We start from the raw sequence: 18,758 nt of genomic DNA on the forward strand, positions 1-18,758 counted from the left end.
GTCAGCTGATAAGTCAGCTGCAACAACACAGCCAAACCTAATAATCAATTCGGTAAGCCAGTCGTTTTCTGGCAGCCTCAACTAATTCAGAGCTTTCCTGTTGGTTAATTTTTTAAAATTACTTTAGAAATTTGGTGTCGCGTACTCAAAGCTCCAAAAATCAGATGTTCTTTGTTAGAGTTGATCTGGTTCTGGCAAAAGGATCATATCGAATGAATGCATAGTTGCCTTCCATAGAATAACATGGTATTAGGTTAAGTTGCCAGGGTCTGATTCAGGAAATCACTTCTGCATGTGATTAAATCAGTCCTAACGCAGAACAGCATTTATAAATCCTTTTGTTTTTAAACTTTAATCTTGTACTTTGTAAGTCCTACTGACTTTCATGAGCCAAAGGGAGTTTCCTGAGGTTAAGCAAATACTTAAATATTGTTCTGAAGAGGGGTGCTTTCAAATAGGGTGGAAAATATTGGATTTTTTATGTATGTAGTCATAGAAATCTTCTCTTCAGCACTTTGGTCTAGTCCCAATGTTCTTAAACTTTTTCTGGCAATGAAGTATCACACAGGGGCCTCATGGAAGTGCTTCAGCCCCTGGAGGACAAGATGTGAAGATCATACCACCCTGCTCACAGCCTGACCCACCTGCACAGGGACACCTGGGTGTGCTGCTGGCTCTGCAAGGTGCAGCTGCAGCACAGGAGAGGCTGATGAAGCCATGGGAGAGCAGCCCAGTGGAGATGAGGGAGCAAGGGCTGGTCGTGGCATGCACCATTACCTCCTAATGGCAGATAATGGTAAAAACTAATATTGTCCTGCTGCTTGTTGTGCTAAGTAACCACATCTGTTTGCCAAGCTGTGCAGTACCAGGAGGCAGAAACCTCTTGTGGGGAGGGAGAGAGAAGGAGAAGGCAATGGGAAGAGCAGGGACATGTGAAAACTGTTGCTTTTGCAAACAGTAATCAATAACTGCTTTCCTTTAACAGCCATAATTGCTATTGCATTGGTGAGGTGAGAGCTGGCACGCTTATGCCCCAGCTTGTGCCTCGGTGTTGTGTGTGACACACTCATGGATCATGGGGAAATGTGTGATCACATACATCCGAGGTGCTGTCTTGAGCAGAAGCCAAAACAGCACTTTGGCACCATTTCAGCAGTTATTGTTCCACCAGCCCAAGCCAGCTGAAGCATCCAAAGATGTGTCAGGTCGATCTGCCTGTGGTTAGAAACTAGAACTCGTGGGTTCAGGCATGGGTCAGTCCACACAAGAAAGCTTTGCAGGCTGTGAGCCATGCCTTCTACCTGAGATTTATATGTTTGCAAGGATTTCATCACTGAAATTGCAAGAGCTGGAGGTGAAGAAATTTCTCCCCAGGATCGATTTGGTGCATGGCCAATACGCAAACCTTGCTTAAACAACACTGCCATTGAGGCACTGCAGTCACACAAGCCTCAAAAGGTTTCTGTATTAATTTTAAACAATTCGCAGAAGCCCCTCCACTCAAAGCAATCTCAGACATGTTTTTTCCTATCCAGCCATTGCAGTTTGAGAGCAGGGGTGTCTGCAAAAATGTTTACATACAGTGAAGCACTGCTGTCACTCAAAGCAGTCACTCGCTGTACTTGCACACCAGCTTGCCAGGGAAAATATGTGCACCATGTATTTGTTACACTGCTTTCAGGTACTCTTTGCCAAATCTAAACTTGTTTTTGGAAAATGGAAGATGAGGGGAAAGAGCCAAATCTTTCAGTCCTGGCTCAGATGAAGCTCAGACTAACTTCAGGTTTTCAAGGTGTTGAAGCATGGCCCCTGTGCACAGAAACCCTGAAGATGGAGCTGCTTCTGTTTGGATATAGCAATTTGAAGATTTCACTCCTTGTTTGTCACATCTTGTGGTCAAAGGACAAAACTTTGAAAAGTGCCTGAGCTGTCTTGACAGCTACTGCCATTAGGGCTCCAATGGCACAAACAGTCCCAGGGATTTTATTCAGTATTTTGCTCATGACAATTGTCATGCTGGCATGAGAGGTTGCAGGAACACCTTGCTTCTCTGCAGCACGAAGCTTTTTCTTTTCTCGCTGGCTTCACAGAAGATGAGGGGGCTGAGATCTAGCAGGTTGCTGTCAGGCAGAGTCACGGTGCTGCGGCAGTGTGAATGAAAGCAAAATTAGGGCTTTGCTGTCAGGGGGATGAAATATCAGCAAGCATTTCCCAGCAAAGATCTCTTCAGCAGCTTCCCATTAGTTTTCATTCACTTGATGTATTTCAGTGCTTATATTCAAATCATATTTCTCTGTGAAAGGAAGGGCTGTGTGCAGTCAGGCAAGCTGTGCCTTAATCTCTGTGCGTAGTCAGCAAGAAAAAGGTTGGTGCTACAGAGAGTAACAGAGGGTTTAAGTGAGACACTGCAGAGAGGAACTGCTAGGAGCTGGGAAGCAGGAGAGATGCACACAGAGCCTCACTGACTGTGTTGATCATTATTGCTATGGGTACACGTGGATCTTCCCTTGCATTTCCTTAGTTTCTCCATCAGAGACTGCCTGGAGTCTCTGCTGAGCTGGGAGAGGTGGGACATGCAAAGCAGTGATGGCTCTGTTCCTGGAAGGTGATATTCTCCAGTGTGAAATGAGCAGCCTTTCCATCTCTCCCACCTCTGGCTCCAAGGGACACGGTTTGGTGGGCATGGTAGGATGGGTTGGGGTTGGACTGGGTGATGTTAGTGGTCTTTTCCAACCTTAATGATTCAATGGTTCAGTGTCTGGATCTATAATTGTAGGCATTGTGCTCTGGAAATCAGGTTGTCTAGCAAGTGTATTGATAACGTGACAAATGTTTTGATAGGAGAGGCTGAAAAGGAAGAAATGACTGTTCCACACCAACCATTCTGAAACCTTCAGTTAAATTTTCTTTAATTTGTAAGTGTTACATGGCCTAACCTCAGCCTTGCTGATTAGTGTTGGACAGATACCAGAGCATCTTTGCATTGCTGTGTTTGAAGTCTCTCTGTTAAATTCTTCTGGTTTCAATGAGTGCTCTTTCAAGCTGTGTAGCATGAGCAAATACTTTGAAGCGGGTGCTAATCAAAGAGCTAGAGCAGGATTTTCTACATCATTCACATCTTTTTTTTAAGTTTATTAAGATCAAAGCAGTTTACTGCAGTGAATACACTGAAAATGTATTCAAAACCTCAATCAAAATAAAGTAGAGGAAATCACTAGCTGTAAACTGCTGCATTATTTTGTGTTGTCAGTTCATTTAATGTACTGAGAATCTCAAACCTGTAGCCTCCTGACTGTTTTGCGTTGCTGATGTTTCAATGACAGATGGCACTTGTAAAGGAACACGTCATGTTTATGCTCCTGGATTTTGAAAAGTCACCTGTTGAATTCAGTAAAACTTACATAATCTCACTGCTACTTCCACTGCATTTCGAGTCCAATTCTGCACAGACTTTGCCTGATGAAAAGACTGGCAAAGTTCATTCAACTTTAGTCATTCTCACAGTTAAGATAAAGCATCATTGCTGCAACTGTAATATTTGAAGATAAATACTTCTATAAAGTCTTTCAAAAAGAAATGTCTATTAGACTTTTTTCATGGTTCCTCTCTCTAGTTGTACAGTGGCTATGTAAAAGTCCCTTTAATTGCCAAAGGGAAGCCACTGTTTGGGGGCAGAAGGTGTAATAGTAAGATTACCAGAACTGGGGTCAAAAGATAAAATTCCAACCTCAAAGCAAAGCTCTGGACTCTGTATGAGATTTGTTGTTTTGCTGAAATTTCATCTTTAAGAGTGCTCTGAAGCATTTGACAATGGTGCAAGGTAAAATGTTCAGGACCATTTGTATTTGAAACCACCAAGATATACCAACTCCATGACACTCATGGGCAACACTTCCACGGTAGGAGCAACATGAAAGCCTCAAAGCCAAGGCGTAGCTACCCATCCCAAGGACTGATGCTGATGCCCATCTGCATTTTGAACTTGTAGCAGATCCTGGTTGCAAACAGATAACAAAGTCTGTCCCATGTGCAGGGACATACTTGTGTCTGCCCTGCTACCAGCTGGTGAAGATCGAGTCGATGGTAGGCTAGGATGGCAATCTGTTTTCCCTTGTTAAAACTCTCATCAGCCCTTATTTAACTTGCCTTGTATTTGCTGATATCTGAAATGCTGTTGCTAAATTGAATGTGCTGTTTTTGCTTGCGGCTCTGAAGCCTTTGTGCGTTGATTGCCGAGTTAATGATTTATACCTTAATGCTCCATTTAGGGCCCTCGTGTTTATCGCTCATGGCGCTGGGGAACACTGCGGCCGTTATGATGACTTGGCCCAGAGGCTGACAGAACTTAACTTGTTTGTATTTGCCCATGACCATGGTGAGTAGCCTAAAACAGTACTTGATTTACAGCAGCTCAGGACGTTACTGGGGCAAATGCCATTAAAGCTACTCAGCAGTGAGAGAAAAGTCAATAAAATACACATCAGCATAAATGAGAAAGGGAGTATTTGAAGCTTTGTAATAATCTGCATACTGAATCTATAAGATACAACCCTATTTCTCTGGGTTTTCCTCAGTCTTACCATTAATGTTACTGCTGATGCTGGTTTCACTTCTCTGTTAAGGACTAGTTCTCTTTCACCTATCTCTTGGGGGTGAGGAGGGATCATCCACTGTGGTAGTGGGACTGGGAGCCAATTTTGCTGGATTCATGGTTCTTGTTGTCCTAAAAATTGCAGTGGAGGGTCTAAAATGACATCATAGCTTTCACGCAGCAGTACAACTAGATAGCTGCATCCTTGATGCAGGGAATCAATGTGGTTAATGATGGCAGTGAAAAAAAAGCAAGGTCAGTTCTGAGCTGAAAGGCGAAATGGGATGGATTTCAGGGCAAATCTGATCTCCTTCTGGCAGATCCTCCAAGGACATTGGAAAGCTTAGGAAGCGTAGGAATACAACGGAAGGTTCTCCCTAGCTCTTCTCAGAGACAAGACTGCTGAACTTGAGCATGAAGATCCTGAAAGCTGTAGAAAGGAGAACAAGTGAGACATTGCACCCTTTAATCTGAGAAAGGAAAGGCAGTGTCCTACCAAATTCAAGTACTCACAGCTTCACCTTGGTTTTGCTTTCATGACTCCTTTTCACTCACAGCACTGCACTTGGTGCACAGAATTCTCCCTGACCAAAAAAAAAAAAAAAAGTATCCAGTCCTGAATATATAAACTACTGTCTGTGGTTTTACAGAGAGCAGATCATGTGCCATGCAGAGCTGACTTCACAAAGACAGTTGACCTATGCAAAAGTATCTCTGCTGACCATAGGAGTCTGTTTCTCCTTAAATGGGCACAAATGTTGTAAGTGTGGTCTCATTCACCTCAATATACTTCCTTCTGATTCGAACATAGGCTAGTGGGAGTGTGCAGCCATCCCAGCAGAAAAGATCTCCATTCCTCTTTTGGTATCTATATGGCACAAAGTTCATGAGAAAGGCAGAGGCATGGACTATGTGCTGTTCACCCTGAAGCTGCTCTTGGTAGACAACAATGTATGCAAAAGGTGACTGAACAAGGCACAAGCAGTTTGTTCAGATGGCTGGCCAGGGCCCAGCACCCCAGGACTGTGGCTGCTCACTGTGCATGCTGAGTATGCCTTCATTCCTTATTCCCTTAACACTCAGTAACGGTTTTGAGGAGTTGAAATAGCAATATTTGAAGCAATGAGTCTAGAAAAAGTGATAGAGCACTGTATTTATTGCATGGATTTGGTACAGAGAATGACTCTTCTGTTGGTGGGAAGGGGCTTTGGGGTGAAGGATCCTGTCAGGTGTTTATTGTGCTGCATAAAGAGACAGTTATTTGCTCTCTTTTCCTTGACTTTTTTTTTACTAGAGAAGCGTAGGTATGTTGTGTTTTTCTTCCCGTGGACAGAATTGCTGAATTCATCAGTTCACTTAATCTTTACTTCACTTCTGGTTGCTTGGGCTGCTTAAGAGCTTCATTCTCTCTGTCAGACTTACAGTATTCATTGTCAACTCAGTTTGGTTTTCATCATCACAAGAGGAAGAGGGCAAAGAGGAACCTGAAAGCAGAACACTGAAAACACAGTTGTACTACACAAAGAACTCATTTAAATGAGACTGGATTCACTAAGCTACAGAGACAATTAAAGTATTTTAGGCTCTGTAAAATAATTTTTCCACCTAAAGAGGTGAGTGGTGAGGACAGACCTTGTCTGGAGTAATACAGTTACAGCCTGAGCTGTAGGACAGGGACTGGGCTCTGAGCACCTGATGGAGCTGTAGGTGCCCCTGTTCATTGCAGTGGGGTTGAACTGAGTAACCTTTAAGGGTCCCTTCCACTACGATGCTATGACACACACCTTCACTGCCAAATCTGCCCAGAGCAAATGGAGGATTACAACTTTTCTCCACTGTTTTCCCCTTCCCAAGTCACCTCACTGGTGTGTTTCCTCATTGTGTCCCATCCTTCAGATATCTTTGGGTAATATTAGTTATTCAATTGCATTAGCAAAATAATTGCTTTCCCTTTGTAATTTTTTTATGGTAACTCTTAAGGGCTTGGTGTAGATTTTTTGATCTGGACGTTTATTCTTGTTCTGGAATACTCATGGATACATTTCCCAATACAGGCATGATAAATACTCATGGATACATTTCCCAATACAGGCATGATATTATTCATGCAGTTCCACTGCAGGGCTAGCATGATTTCCCAAATGAGCTGGGAAGTTGCTATGGCTGTAGTATGTGTGACTTGACTGATTTATACAGTGTCTGTCCTTCAGTCAAAAGAAGGAAAAATAATTTCCATTTATACTGCTGATTCTGTAAAAGCTTATGCATGGGCTGTAAATCTCGCTGAAGGCTGCTCTGCACCACTGGTTCTTGTTATGCAAGGCTACAGCAAAACGGCTGGCATATCACAGGGTAACAGTGCTCGTCTGAATTTGTGTCTTCCTATTGGCACCAGAGAAGTGGCACCAGCTTGGCTTTCTCAGTGTCTCAGAGTATGTTATTAGTGCATTTGCTCTTTCAGATATTTCACACTAACCTCAAGACAGCTGTATCTCATAGCTACTTATTAGAAACTTTCCTCAATAGTGGTGAAAACTTATTTCCAGAAGACCTCTTAGGTTTCCTTTACACCTAATGCTGTTAAATTGCTTTGTTTAATATCAGCCTCACGGCAGAGAAAAATGCTATTTCTTTGTAATGCAGCATTTCATTCTGTGGTCTCTTGTGTTTTAATAGGCAGGTAATGGTTTTCCGTGGTTTCTGAATGTACCTGGAGTGCAGCTTCATGAGTTAAGGTTGCTGAGATGACCCTGCTATGTATTTCTGCCAGGTTCAGCTTCCTTGAAATGAAATTTCACATTTTGGTTTCCTTCCTATATTACTGTTTATTATGCCAACATTCTGATGACAGAGAGACAGACGAATACATTAGGTTATTGGCAATCAATTTAGGGAAGCCCTCTTAGAGGGAATACCCATGGGAGAGTCAACAAACTGGAGCGATATGGTAATTCTTCACGGACCTGCAGACAGATTGCAGCTCCTTTTGTTATGTTATCTTTAGGGTGAAGCAGAAAGCCAAGGAAGATGAGAATAAAGGATAGAGAATGTGGCTTTGTTTCCCCTATCCAAGCATTTTCAGTTGGTAAAGCACATGATGTTCCTGCTATCCTCGTCTCACTTCTTGAAACATCTCATTTGCTGGCATCTTATTTGTATGGTTGCATTACATGGCTTGAAACCAGAACGACAGTTTCACCTTCAAAAGTACATGTCAGCTAATCATGGTTACAAAAGCATTCCAAGATCCAAGGTCCACAAAAATACATTCACTTAGATCTTACACTTCTAACAGTGATGGCACAGAACATCTTTTTCACTCAGAATTGCTGGTGCTTCTTATGCGTAATGAGTAATGGTCTTCTGGTATGCAAATGAGGAAAGTGAATTACTTAGCCCTAACCAGGCAGCAGATTTTAGCCTTTAGATTTGCTTGAGGACAGTGCTTTGCAATGCTGGTGAGCACTGCAGATGGGCTAAGAGTCCCTCTCAGATACCTACTGCTGCTTGTGCTCCCCATTAATTTCTTTGTTGCTTTCTCTATTTAAGTGTGTATTTTTAAAAAGCAGAAAATAGCTGTAGGCTTTTAAATGCTTCAAATATTAGTTGTGGTTTTTTTTTGCAAGTGATTGCTGTGTTGTTCTTGCAACTGTTAAAAGACCATTTTGTTGATGAGAACAGAAGGCTTTTATTTATTCATAGCACTGGGAAGGATTGGTCTGAAGAGAAAGGTTAAAAAGGACTCAGCACAGACAAACTGGGAGGGGGGAAACGACTAAGAAGGATGTCAGCACTAATCAGAGCATTAATAAAAACGAGGATACTGCAGTGAGAAGGAACCGCTCATGGACACCAGAATGAGGGAATGTTCCTAGAGAGCAACACTCCTGGTGATGTGAAACCACTGGGAGTCTGGAAATATCAGCACTTGCAGGAGTACAAAATACTGTCCCATACTGGTGTGTTCCCTTTTGGGCTTCTTCTGAATTCACGTATTTGTTCACCTAGCAGTGGCAGTTCCAGGGCAGCAGAGTGAGTTCCCCTCTCTTCCTGTGTATTTCTTCTGCACGAACACCAACTCTTCACAAATCCTCTTCACAAAAGCTCTCTTTCAATATTTTTACTAGTGGTTCCAAACAGAAAATTCCTAACCTAGAAGGAAATTTTTCAGAGCTCTGGATTAAATTCCACAAGTATATTCCCTGTGGAGAAATTAGCCTGTTTGTTCTTCAGATTATCTCTACTTGTCCATCTTTTTGCATTTTATGATCATTTATTTGGATTGGAGAGAGAGCTGCTAAGTGGTGATTAATCTGTCCTGCGGTGGTACAAGTACATGGACATAAATCTGTATATATAGCTTCAAAAACTGCCAGACTGAGAACCTGTGTCAGAGCAAAAGTAACGGGGATATAAGGGAACACTTAAATGATTCTTTGACCCTTGATCTATGTTAAGTGTCCTATGGACCCGTGAGTCCCTGCTGGAACTCATCCATTCTCCCCTTTTAACCCAGGGGATGATTGAGCCATAAACATGCTGCTACATGAAAAGCAGTGATGGCACCTCAGGGGATATAGCAGGGAAGAGTCATGCTGGTCTTCCCCATCACTCAGCTTTTCTCTTCCTAGCATCCCCTGTATGTTAATAGGAGCCTATAGGGGACAGCCTGTGGCTGGGCTGGGCTGGCAGAGCACAGCCAGTGCTGTTTTATCCCTGTTTTGACTCCAGATTTGGTACAGTCCCCAGCCGGTCTAGCTCTCCCTGGCCTTTGCTTCTCCAGATGTTGAACAAAGGTAGCAGTCAGACTTATCTGCCCTCCAGGGCAGACATGAGGAATGCTCAGCATGCTCAGGACACGCAGGAGGTAAAACCACAGGGTTTTACCAGCGGTTATGGGGTGAGAGTTCAGATACTACAGAACATTGTGTAGATTCTGTAGGCAGTGAGAAAATGTAGGATTCTGGAGCAAAGTCCTCCTATAAAACAAATGAGTTAAAACAAAAGCTAATGAGTAAACTTCCTCCTGCCATCCACCTCTGCTGACAGGTGACCGCTGGTCTTGTAGCAGTGACAGTTTACTAAGGAGAAGAGGTCTGAACCTCTTTGAAAATATAGGCAAAATGATTCATGCTGCTTAAAGGTCTAACTTGCCCTGTGTTCTTGAATGCACTCTCTTAATTGGATGATGCATTTCCTCTTGCTGTCTCTCAGTCTGCTGCATGGGATTGGGTTCTGTTGGTAGCAGTGAGCATGCGTATCTCAGAGGAAAAAGTGATCAGTATAGACAAAGTGATCTCTATATACCTCTTACAGTACAGGGATGCTGAATAGTGCCTATAAACATACCAGAATACAGCGTAGCCCAACCTCAGGGGATAACCTGTGGTGTAACAGGTAATTGTGAGTGCTTTGAGAAGAGTTTTACTGAACAAAGCTGTGTAGCAATTTTTGAGCAGTTTGTCATAGACATCTGCAGCCCAGTTTGGCTGAAGTCATCTCAGAAGCAGACCTGTCATGTCAGTGCGAACCCTTTGTCCACATTGAGATCATAGAACCATAGACTTAGTGAGGTTGGAAAAGACCACTAAGACTATCCATTCCAACTGCCAGCCCATCACCACATGGCATTCTTCAAGGCAGGAAGACAGCAAGAAAACAAATACCTATGGTGTCTCATGCTTGAGCAAAGACCACAAGCTGAGATTTGCAGATGTATGTGTGGCTTTTATTTTGTCTTGTGAAGGCAGATGAAACAACACTGTCAAGCAAGGAAGCAGCCAGACCACAGCAAACTGAAAATAAACAGATGATGAGTCTGAGCATGACCTGTGCATCTGTAATGGAATGTTTTGCCTACAGCATTTGAGTATGGGGAGGGACAAGGGTACTCAGATGTGTTTCCCTTCCCTCCATTCCAGACATGAGTTTGACGGACTGGTTGAGAATAATATGGAAACCATGCTGATGTAAATGGGGGGAAAGCACAGTAAGCACAACTCATAGGAGTTGAGGAATTGTGAGGACTGGGTACACTTTTGGCACAGGCACATATAAGTGGGACAGTTGAGTCCCTGACATTAGTTGTGTCATGTCATCCAATGCGTGCTATGAAAACATGCCAAAACAAACCAAGGCGGCTGAAAGAAAAAATCTTTTTGTTTGCCTGGCCGTTGTTTTGAAGTCAGACAGGTTTGTCACATAATCAGTGATACAGAGCAGGCCTATAAGCCAGAGTGGATGCAAGCATTGTTTGCACGAGGGGAAGGCAATGCAGATGCTCTATCCCCACTACCCCTGTACGTGCACATCACTAGACAATCACGTTGGACTGCAGTAAGGATTGTGAAAGACTAGACATCATTTCCTCTGTTCCCCCACTTACTCTGCTACTTGCAATCACTCAGCCATTTCCTCACTGCTGTAGACCCACCCTGTACCAAAGATTATTCAGTAAACAAGCACATGTCATGCAGGCAAGCAGGATCCTTGGCTCGGTTCCTGGATAAATTGAGTTGCTCTTGCTGCAGCTGAGGTGAACAGGGACTGGAGCCTGGTCACGGCTGGGACACCCTGTCCTCAGCCCTGTCCCATCCAGCTTTGGGCACTATCAAGTGATGAGAGGAAGGCGATGCACAGCCTTCTCTGTGTCTTCTCACAGCTCTTCTGGCCTTGCAAAAAACCCACAATACGAGGGAATCCCTTCTGGGGCACATTAGGATCTACGGAGCTGATTTTTTACTCTGAAAGAAACAGGCCGTGCAATCCGCCCTAGTTCTCCTAATTATTCACTGCTTACTAATGAGCAGGGGGAGAAATGTCAGTAGGTCATTTCATGAGATAGTACATCTTCTCAGCAGCTGCTTCTTGAACAAAGCCTCGCTGTTGGCCTTCACACAAGGAGGCGTGAGGCTGTAACAACGGGCCCTAGTGAGAGGGGAAACAACGAGAGAGGGAACAGAATGCTCTCTTTTTAACACAACAACTCTGAGCGTGGAGCTGGCCGCTTTGGCCACCTTCCAGACCATGCTCCTCAACCTGTCACTGTTAACAGACAGGCTGCATGACAAAGATGTGTCATTCATTCAGGAAAGTTAAAAGGTTTCCTTCGTCTATAAGGGTTAGGACCTTCTAGTTTGCCTTCTATGGTTCTGCCTCTCAGATGAGAAATACTCTCCATGGTAAAGAGGAGCGGACCATTAAATTTGTGTGAAGTGCAGATGATGCTACAACTAAATCAGAGGAATTTTGGGCAAGGGGTCCTGATGTTCGGGAATGACATCCTTTATTCAGATAAATGGTAGATCAATCTGTAGATGTCCCTGTTCCTTGCAGAGGGAGTTGGACTAGATGGCCTCTAAGGGTCCTTTCCAACCTAAACAACTGTATGATTCTATGAAATAGCCTTGACTTAATGAGCTCATTTCATTTTTCAACCTGTTGTGTTGCTTCTGTGGTCTCAAAGACCTGTGTAACTGTCATCTATACTCAGTCTTTACAAATATAAATCAAAGATCTCTGTGACAGAAGGCAGGCTCAGACATGTGTCATGTCACTATGCTTCCTATTAGTGAAGGAAAGTTGACAACTTCTTGTAATGTTTTCAGCAGCTTACTTGCCCTCCCATAACCCACTTTGCAAGCTGTAGGAGTATGTCTGCGTGCAAGATGGTTGAGGGTGGAAGGACAAGGACCAGATGTTTATTAAAGAGCTTAGGCTGGGAGAACAGATCATTTCGTTTTACTAGATATGCCTGCTCTCTGGAGCAGTTGGACAGACATCAAACTTGCTTCAGACTTTGTTCCAGGGATCATTTACTGACTTCCACAGCAACATATTAGTTCATATCAGCAAGGACATTGGCCTCAAGATGCTATCTGGAAGAATATGTACCCTTCAGAGGAAAAAAAAAAAACAGTAAAAAGATGTTGTATATATCATCAGTGGAACTTTTTAATTAGTGATGTGGATGATGGGATAGAAAGCACTTTCAGGAAGCTTACAGAGATACCAAAATGTGGAAAGCAAGTGTATGATAGAAGGCTGCTATTCACAGGGGCCTTGACAGGCTGAAGAAATGAACTGGCATGAAATGGGCTTTCAACAAAGGCACTTGTGAGGTCCTACATCTGGGGCAGAACGACCCTGTGCAGCAGAAAAGGTTGGGAAATGAATGAATAGAAAGCAGCTTTGCAGAAAAAGACCCAGAGATCCTTGCAGACTAGTTGAACATGGGTCAACAGTGTGACCTTGCGGTGAGGAAGGCCACCACATACTGGGCTGCACTGGAAAAACTGTAGCCAACTGAAGAGAAGTGATTATTCCCTTCTATTGAGCATTTGTGAGACCACATCTAAAGCGCCGGGTCCAAATTGCTCCCCAGTACAAGGAAAACATTGACATACTGGAGGAAGGCCAGAGGAAGGCTGTCAAAACAATTAGAATACTGGAGAACAAGATGTACAAGGAGAGGCTGATAAAACTGGGTTTATTTAGCTTTAGAAGAGAAGGCTATCAGGAGATTCTACTGCTGTCTACGAGTACTCAGTGTGGGAGCACATAGGACCAGACTCTTCTTGGATGCTCATGGTGATAGGATGAAGGAAATGACACGTCACAGTTTGAGAAATTCCAATTAGACAAAAGGAAAAAATGTTTTCACCACGTGGGCATGTACCTGATTAAATGGGTTTCAGTAGGACCTTGAACTAGACAACCTCCACATATCCCTTCCAACTTCAATATGTCTGTGACTTTATGAACATCCTAAAGAACATCTAACCGCAAGCATTTGGGATGCTTCTTCCAAAATTTAAATACAGGAGGTTTTGAAATGGGGGAAGAAATGATCCCTTTAAAAGTACGGTTCAGTGGTGCATATAGTTAGGAGCAGCTTTATCTTCAATGCTTTTTGGTGCCTTTGCATAATGAGAAAAAGGAAGCATGTGTTTATTTTCACCTTTACAGGGATATATTTTTTTTTCCCCATAGCAACAGCATTTCATTAACGTGACCAGCTTTGCTATTGTTTGTCAGTGGTATCTAATTTGGAGGAGGTTGTTTCAGAAGCTAATTACTGATGATCCGTCACCTATAAATGTATCTTACACAGATGTGGAGTTTGTCATCCTATTGAAGTACAAATGGCTGTTCTAGGTTATCGAACAGCATTGGAAAAGTGAAGAAGATGTTGTGTGTATGGAAATCTTGTTGGATTAAAACATAATGTAATTTCCTTCAATCCCTTTTCAAATAGATAGCAGTTCCCAAAGGAACACAGTGTATCTCAGGTTGGTGTCTAGTTCAGTGCTAACCTCTAGGAACAGGATCGTTAAGGAGTGTAGTATACAAAGAAAGCTCTTATTTGCACTGAAGAAATAAGGCAAAGGAAAGCCTTTACAAAGAAAAGCAAAATGTGTAAGTGGCCAATAAATTGTTGTTAGCCATTTCAGCTTAATTTTTCATGCACTTTGTACCCTACTTACATTGCAAACAACTGAATGAAACTGCTCTTGCTGAGCTGAGCAGCTACTGTAGTGGGGGGAACTACTCAGTGAAGAACGCACAACTTTTCAAAACACTTTAAGAAAGAATTGCCCTTCAGATCCCGTAAGCAGCGATCTGTAGCCACAGGAAGTCTCAATTAAGCCGCATGCTTTTTTTGCTTTGATCAAAACCATGGTTGTCTCATCCTATTTTTCACCAAATTACTGCTCTAACAGTTTTCCTGGGCCTGCCCCAGGGAAATCGATTGCCCCGTATTTGTTGCGTTCTGTACAATGTTATTAGCTGGAACAGGGACTGAACCAATAACAGGGTCTTACAGGTGAGGCATCAGAACCCACAGCCTCTGCTTCAGGAGACGCCCCATAATGGTCCTTGCTCTCAGAGAGCTTGAGCAACAGATACTTGCCAAAGTGCAAAGAAGCAGCTGGTACACACTTTGCATACTGTGTAGTTCTGATATGCAATGTTTGCTGGTTTGTTTGCTCATTCATAAGGTGTGGTGTGTTGCTACGAAGCTCATATACCTGATTAAAATGGGTGGATTTTCTCCATAAATAACTAACCACGTTGATTTTCCTGAGGGTATTTGTGTAGGTTGCAGACTCTGAACCCTTCTAAGTGACCGCTCCCACAAGTCCCACCATGAACAGACGTTTCTCTTTCTTAAAAAAAAAAGAGACAAAGACTTTTTTAAAATTCAAACTGTTCTCCAGCAGTGGCTGCAAGCAAGACATTGAATGCTGCAGCAACGTAGCCCAGAAGCAAAACAGACAGAGAAGGAAGGGAAAATTCATCTTTTTTTGATTCACATCTTCAGATTCTTCCTGTTAATTAGAGTGGTGTAGAGAAAGATGTTTTGCCACCATGTCTGGTGTTTTCAGTTGCTCATGTTATTTGTATTGCACATTCATTTTGAATGTGGAGCAGAAAAGGCATTTCTTTGTTTATTAAACATGGTCTTATTAGGAACACAGACGGGAGGACACTCCCTGGGTCATAGAGTGTTTTGTTCCTGCAAATAGCATCCGCCAGTTTTTTCACAAATGGCCCAAGTTCAGCTTTTAATCAGGTTTGGTTGGTAGCAAACACTGCTCCAGCTGAGTGTGCTGCTCCAGGCCTGGGCACCTCTGACCCTTAGAAATGCTCTCCTCACCTCTTGTCTCAGTGTCTTCTCATGGGTTTTAAGGTTGACTTTGCTATGCTACTAGGAAGTTAATAAGTCCTGGACTGTTATTTTAGGGGAAAAAAAAAATGGTTTTCGCTGCTAAAGAGTTGGAGGGGGAACTCTGAGAAATATGGCTGGTGATTCGGGAAAATGATTTTAAAAAATTAATCATCAAAACTGAAAGGCTCTGGCAGTGCGACCCTCTTTGTTTCTTAGTCCATTAGTAAGCAGAACAGAACATCTGGTCAGCCTCTGTTCGCTTTCCAACCCAGATGAGATTTTCCAGCACCGCAGTAACATTCCTTTCAGCCCTGAGCATTTTCTTTGTAAAAACAAAATGAGGATTGCAAAAGGTCTCATGAAACCTATGGCCAGCTGGAAATAGTCTTCTCTGAAGGTGTGTGCATCCACTGTGAAGTCTTCTGAGCAGTCTGGCAGTCAGGGAGCCGCTTACAGTGGAGGTGTTTGCTTTTGTAACACACCAATCTGTTCAGCAAGGCATGAAAGGAGGACTGATAAACCCATTTCTGTGAGCAGCTGCCACTCCTGGGCAGTGCCGTGTCTTGGTCTGTGCTGGCTGTGGCAGAATTCATTGCAGCGACTCCAAAAGTACGGCCTGCAGGCTCAGTTATACCCATGACAATTCTAATGCTGAGATTTATCAGCAGTGCACTGCAATCTGAGAATGCTTGTTCAGCTTAGCAAAACAAATAATGCTGAATTGTAGATGGTACAAAGAATCGTGTTAAATCCAGATCCCTTAAAATAGGCATTTTCCACACTGCATTTACTTTCTGAATGTATCGAAGGCAAAGCATGATGGCAATTTCCTTCATGCTAAGGAGTCTGTAGCCAAGCTTATGCTGGGGGAAGGGAGAGGAGGCTGAACTGAGTCCTTCTGATCCTATTTGCGCTTGCATAGCCCAAAAGCAACTTGCAGGTCCCCAGCCTTCAACAGCATTTGCAGTGGTGGGGTGGTGACCGAGGTGCAGAGATGCCAGCCAGGATTCATGGCTGTCATCCAGGCATGGTTTGCAATGAGAAACAGAGCACAGAGAACAGCAATCTGCCTGTTGGATTCTGACCTGCCTAATAAATATATATGCAGTAGGATTTTGGTGTTGCAGGGAGAAGTTACAGAGGACTGGGGATCAGCTACCAAAAAGCAGCTGAAACAATCACACTGAAATCAATCTGTACCAAGAGAGGACAGCAGTTTTGCTGCAGGACAAATTTAGTAGTGCTATTTTCTGCCATGCTACTTTCCCTGTGCTCCATCTCGTTGTCATCCAGCCCAGAGCCAGCTGGCAGCCCTGGGCTGTCCTGGCACACTGCATAGGACTGTCCCACCCAGGCTTGCTCCCTGGCAGACCCACTTAATGAGGAGAGGGGTTCTTAATTGTGTGGATGGGAAAAGCGGGTCGCAGTTAGGGCTGGTAGGGTTTGGGTCAGCTGTAACCCTGTTAAAAACAACAAAGACTGTCCTTATTCGAAATAATCCACCTGCTGCTTACATGGTATAATGACTGAGCTTATGCAAAGTGGGTATAAAAAGCTGTCAGTGCTGGAAGAGCGCTATTTCCTTCATGCCTTGTCAGAACAGGGACAAATCCAGTCTAATGAGGGTGGCACTGCCTGGTCATTAAGCCTCTGCCATGTGGCAGTGCAAAGGAGTGAAGCAAAAAGGAAAAACCTTCTGAGCACTTCAGAACTGATGTTGTTCCTAGCTCCCTTCAGCCAGATCAGCTGCAATCTCGAAGTACGGATCCCAAACACAGGAGCTGGGGAGCTCAGGTTTGTGACCAACCTTTTGGCAGCTCAGTTGGTAAAACACCTTGCTGCTGTCTTTGAACGCAATCACCAGGTTTTAGAACCATTATCATTACTATCTATTTGCCAGTTGCTGAAAAAAAACGTTATATAACCAACTATCTGTGCCAAGATTGCTTTGGAGTAGAGAAATGCTGTACTCCAGTGCCAAGAATCTCACAGACTCAACAGAACCCACCAGGAGCCCCTGTTCTATATGGGAACTTGTGTTTATTTTAACATGCAAGCAAATTGGGTGAGAAATGGCTCTGATTTATTTTTTTGTTTGTTTGTTATTGATGTGGGTTCCCAATAGGCGGTCTGTGTGGAGGGGAACCTTTTGAAGAAGGCTTGAAAGGAATTTGTGCCTGTCCCTCAAGATATCAGTCAACAGCACAGAGAGCACTGATGCTCCAGCTTTCATCTCTTTTTCTTCTCGATGCCTAATCTAGTGTTAGCAGGGAAGAATTAGGCCTGTCTTCCCTGAGATGAATTGATTTGATTGTTTTCTGAAGCATAAAAATATTCCAGGCACACGCATGGGAGTTCAATGTCGCTGGCAGCTGATGTGCCTGCAGTGCAATGGGCATGAGTGGGGTCATGGGCTCACAGTGCTGTTGGGAGGGGAACAGTCAGAAGGGCTGTGCAAACTCTCAGGCAGGGTAAATGAAACCATCTTTAAGCAAATAGAAGAGCAAGAAATGAATGGCCTTTTTTAAGATAAAATTGAACACGCTTTCTAGTTAAACAAGCTGTCATTTAGGACTTGATAGCATGTGCACGTTGGAAGGCCAACTCACATGCCAGCAGTGCACTGGAATATGTGGGCAGCAAACTGCAGCATTGTCTCTTTCACTGAAATACCTGACATTTTGAATTGGTGCCCCAAGCTGCTTGAAAGCAGTCAGAGGTCTGGATCAGGAAATCGAGGAAAGTAGACTTTCATCCATCCTTCCATCTGGAACTTAATGAAGTTTGTATCCTTTCTTGGATTTTATGGTGCTAAAACATCAGAATAAATAAGCACAAAAATATATAGATGGATAGATAGGCATAGATAGATAAATAGATAGACAGACAGACAGATAGATAGATATAGCTACGGAGAGACAGATAAACAGATGCTTTAAAACTTAATTTAAAATAGCAGGAAGATTTCCCTTGGCTGCTACAGCTGAGGGCTGGCTGGGGAGGTGGCAACACAGAAAGGGCTGAGGAAGAAAGTGCAGGATGATGGAGCATGAGCTTTGTGGAAAATGAGATGGGCTCAGCATTCCTCTTCCATGGGCCTTCATCCGCCCTGCAGCATCATTTGTGCTTGCAGCAGGAGTGACAAAGCCATGCAGGAGCTCCCAACCTGCCACCCCTCACTGCCTTACACACCACCCAGGCTATGCTTGTGTCTCTAGCCTGGCCACAGCATCTGCTGTTTGCAAGTGCAGCCTGTGAAGAGATTATTATTTTGCAACATAAACACTCAGATGGCTTTTTTTCAGCATGTTTTCATGAGCAGCATGAAGTTCCAAGAACACTTTTAAGAAAGTGCAATTCAGAGCCAAATTCAGCAACAGCATAAGGAATGGGCAAGTCTTTTAGAGCCAAGAGAACCACGTCTGTATCCATTAGAGATGAATTGAATCTTAACACTGGCAGAAACAGTTTGCCTTGTTGCACAGAGTTAATGAC

At 43.4% G+C, this 18,758-nt stretch overlaps 1 protein-coding gene across 3 annotated transcripts in view; it reads left to right on the forward strand.

Moving 5' to 3' along the window:
• The window catches only part of MGLL (monoglyceride lipase), an 89,278-nt gene that overhangs the window by 49,136 nt on the left and 21,384 nt on the right, over positions 1-18,758 (forward strand). For all 3 annotated transcript variants that reach the window (XM_048957887.1, XM_048957889.1, XM_048957888.1), the window contains one exon: positions 4,269-4,375. In XM_048957887.1, coding sequence (XP_048813844.1) covers positions 4,269-4,375 — 107 coding nt within the window. The remainder of the gene's footprint in view (positions 1-4,268; positions 4,376-18,758) is intronic.

This window comes from Lagopus muta, chromosome 11, assembly GCF_023343835.1.
Source record: "Lagopus muta isolate bLagMut1 chromosome 11, bLagMut1 primary, whole genome shotgun sequence".
Taxonomy (NCBI): Eukaryota; Metazoa; Chordata; class Aves; order Galliformes; family Phasianidae; genus Lagopus; species Lagopus muta.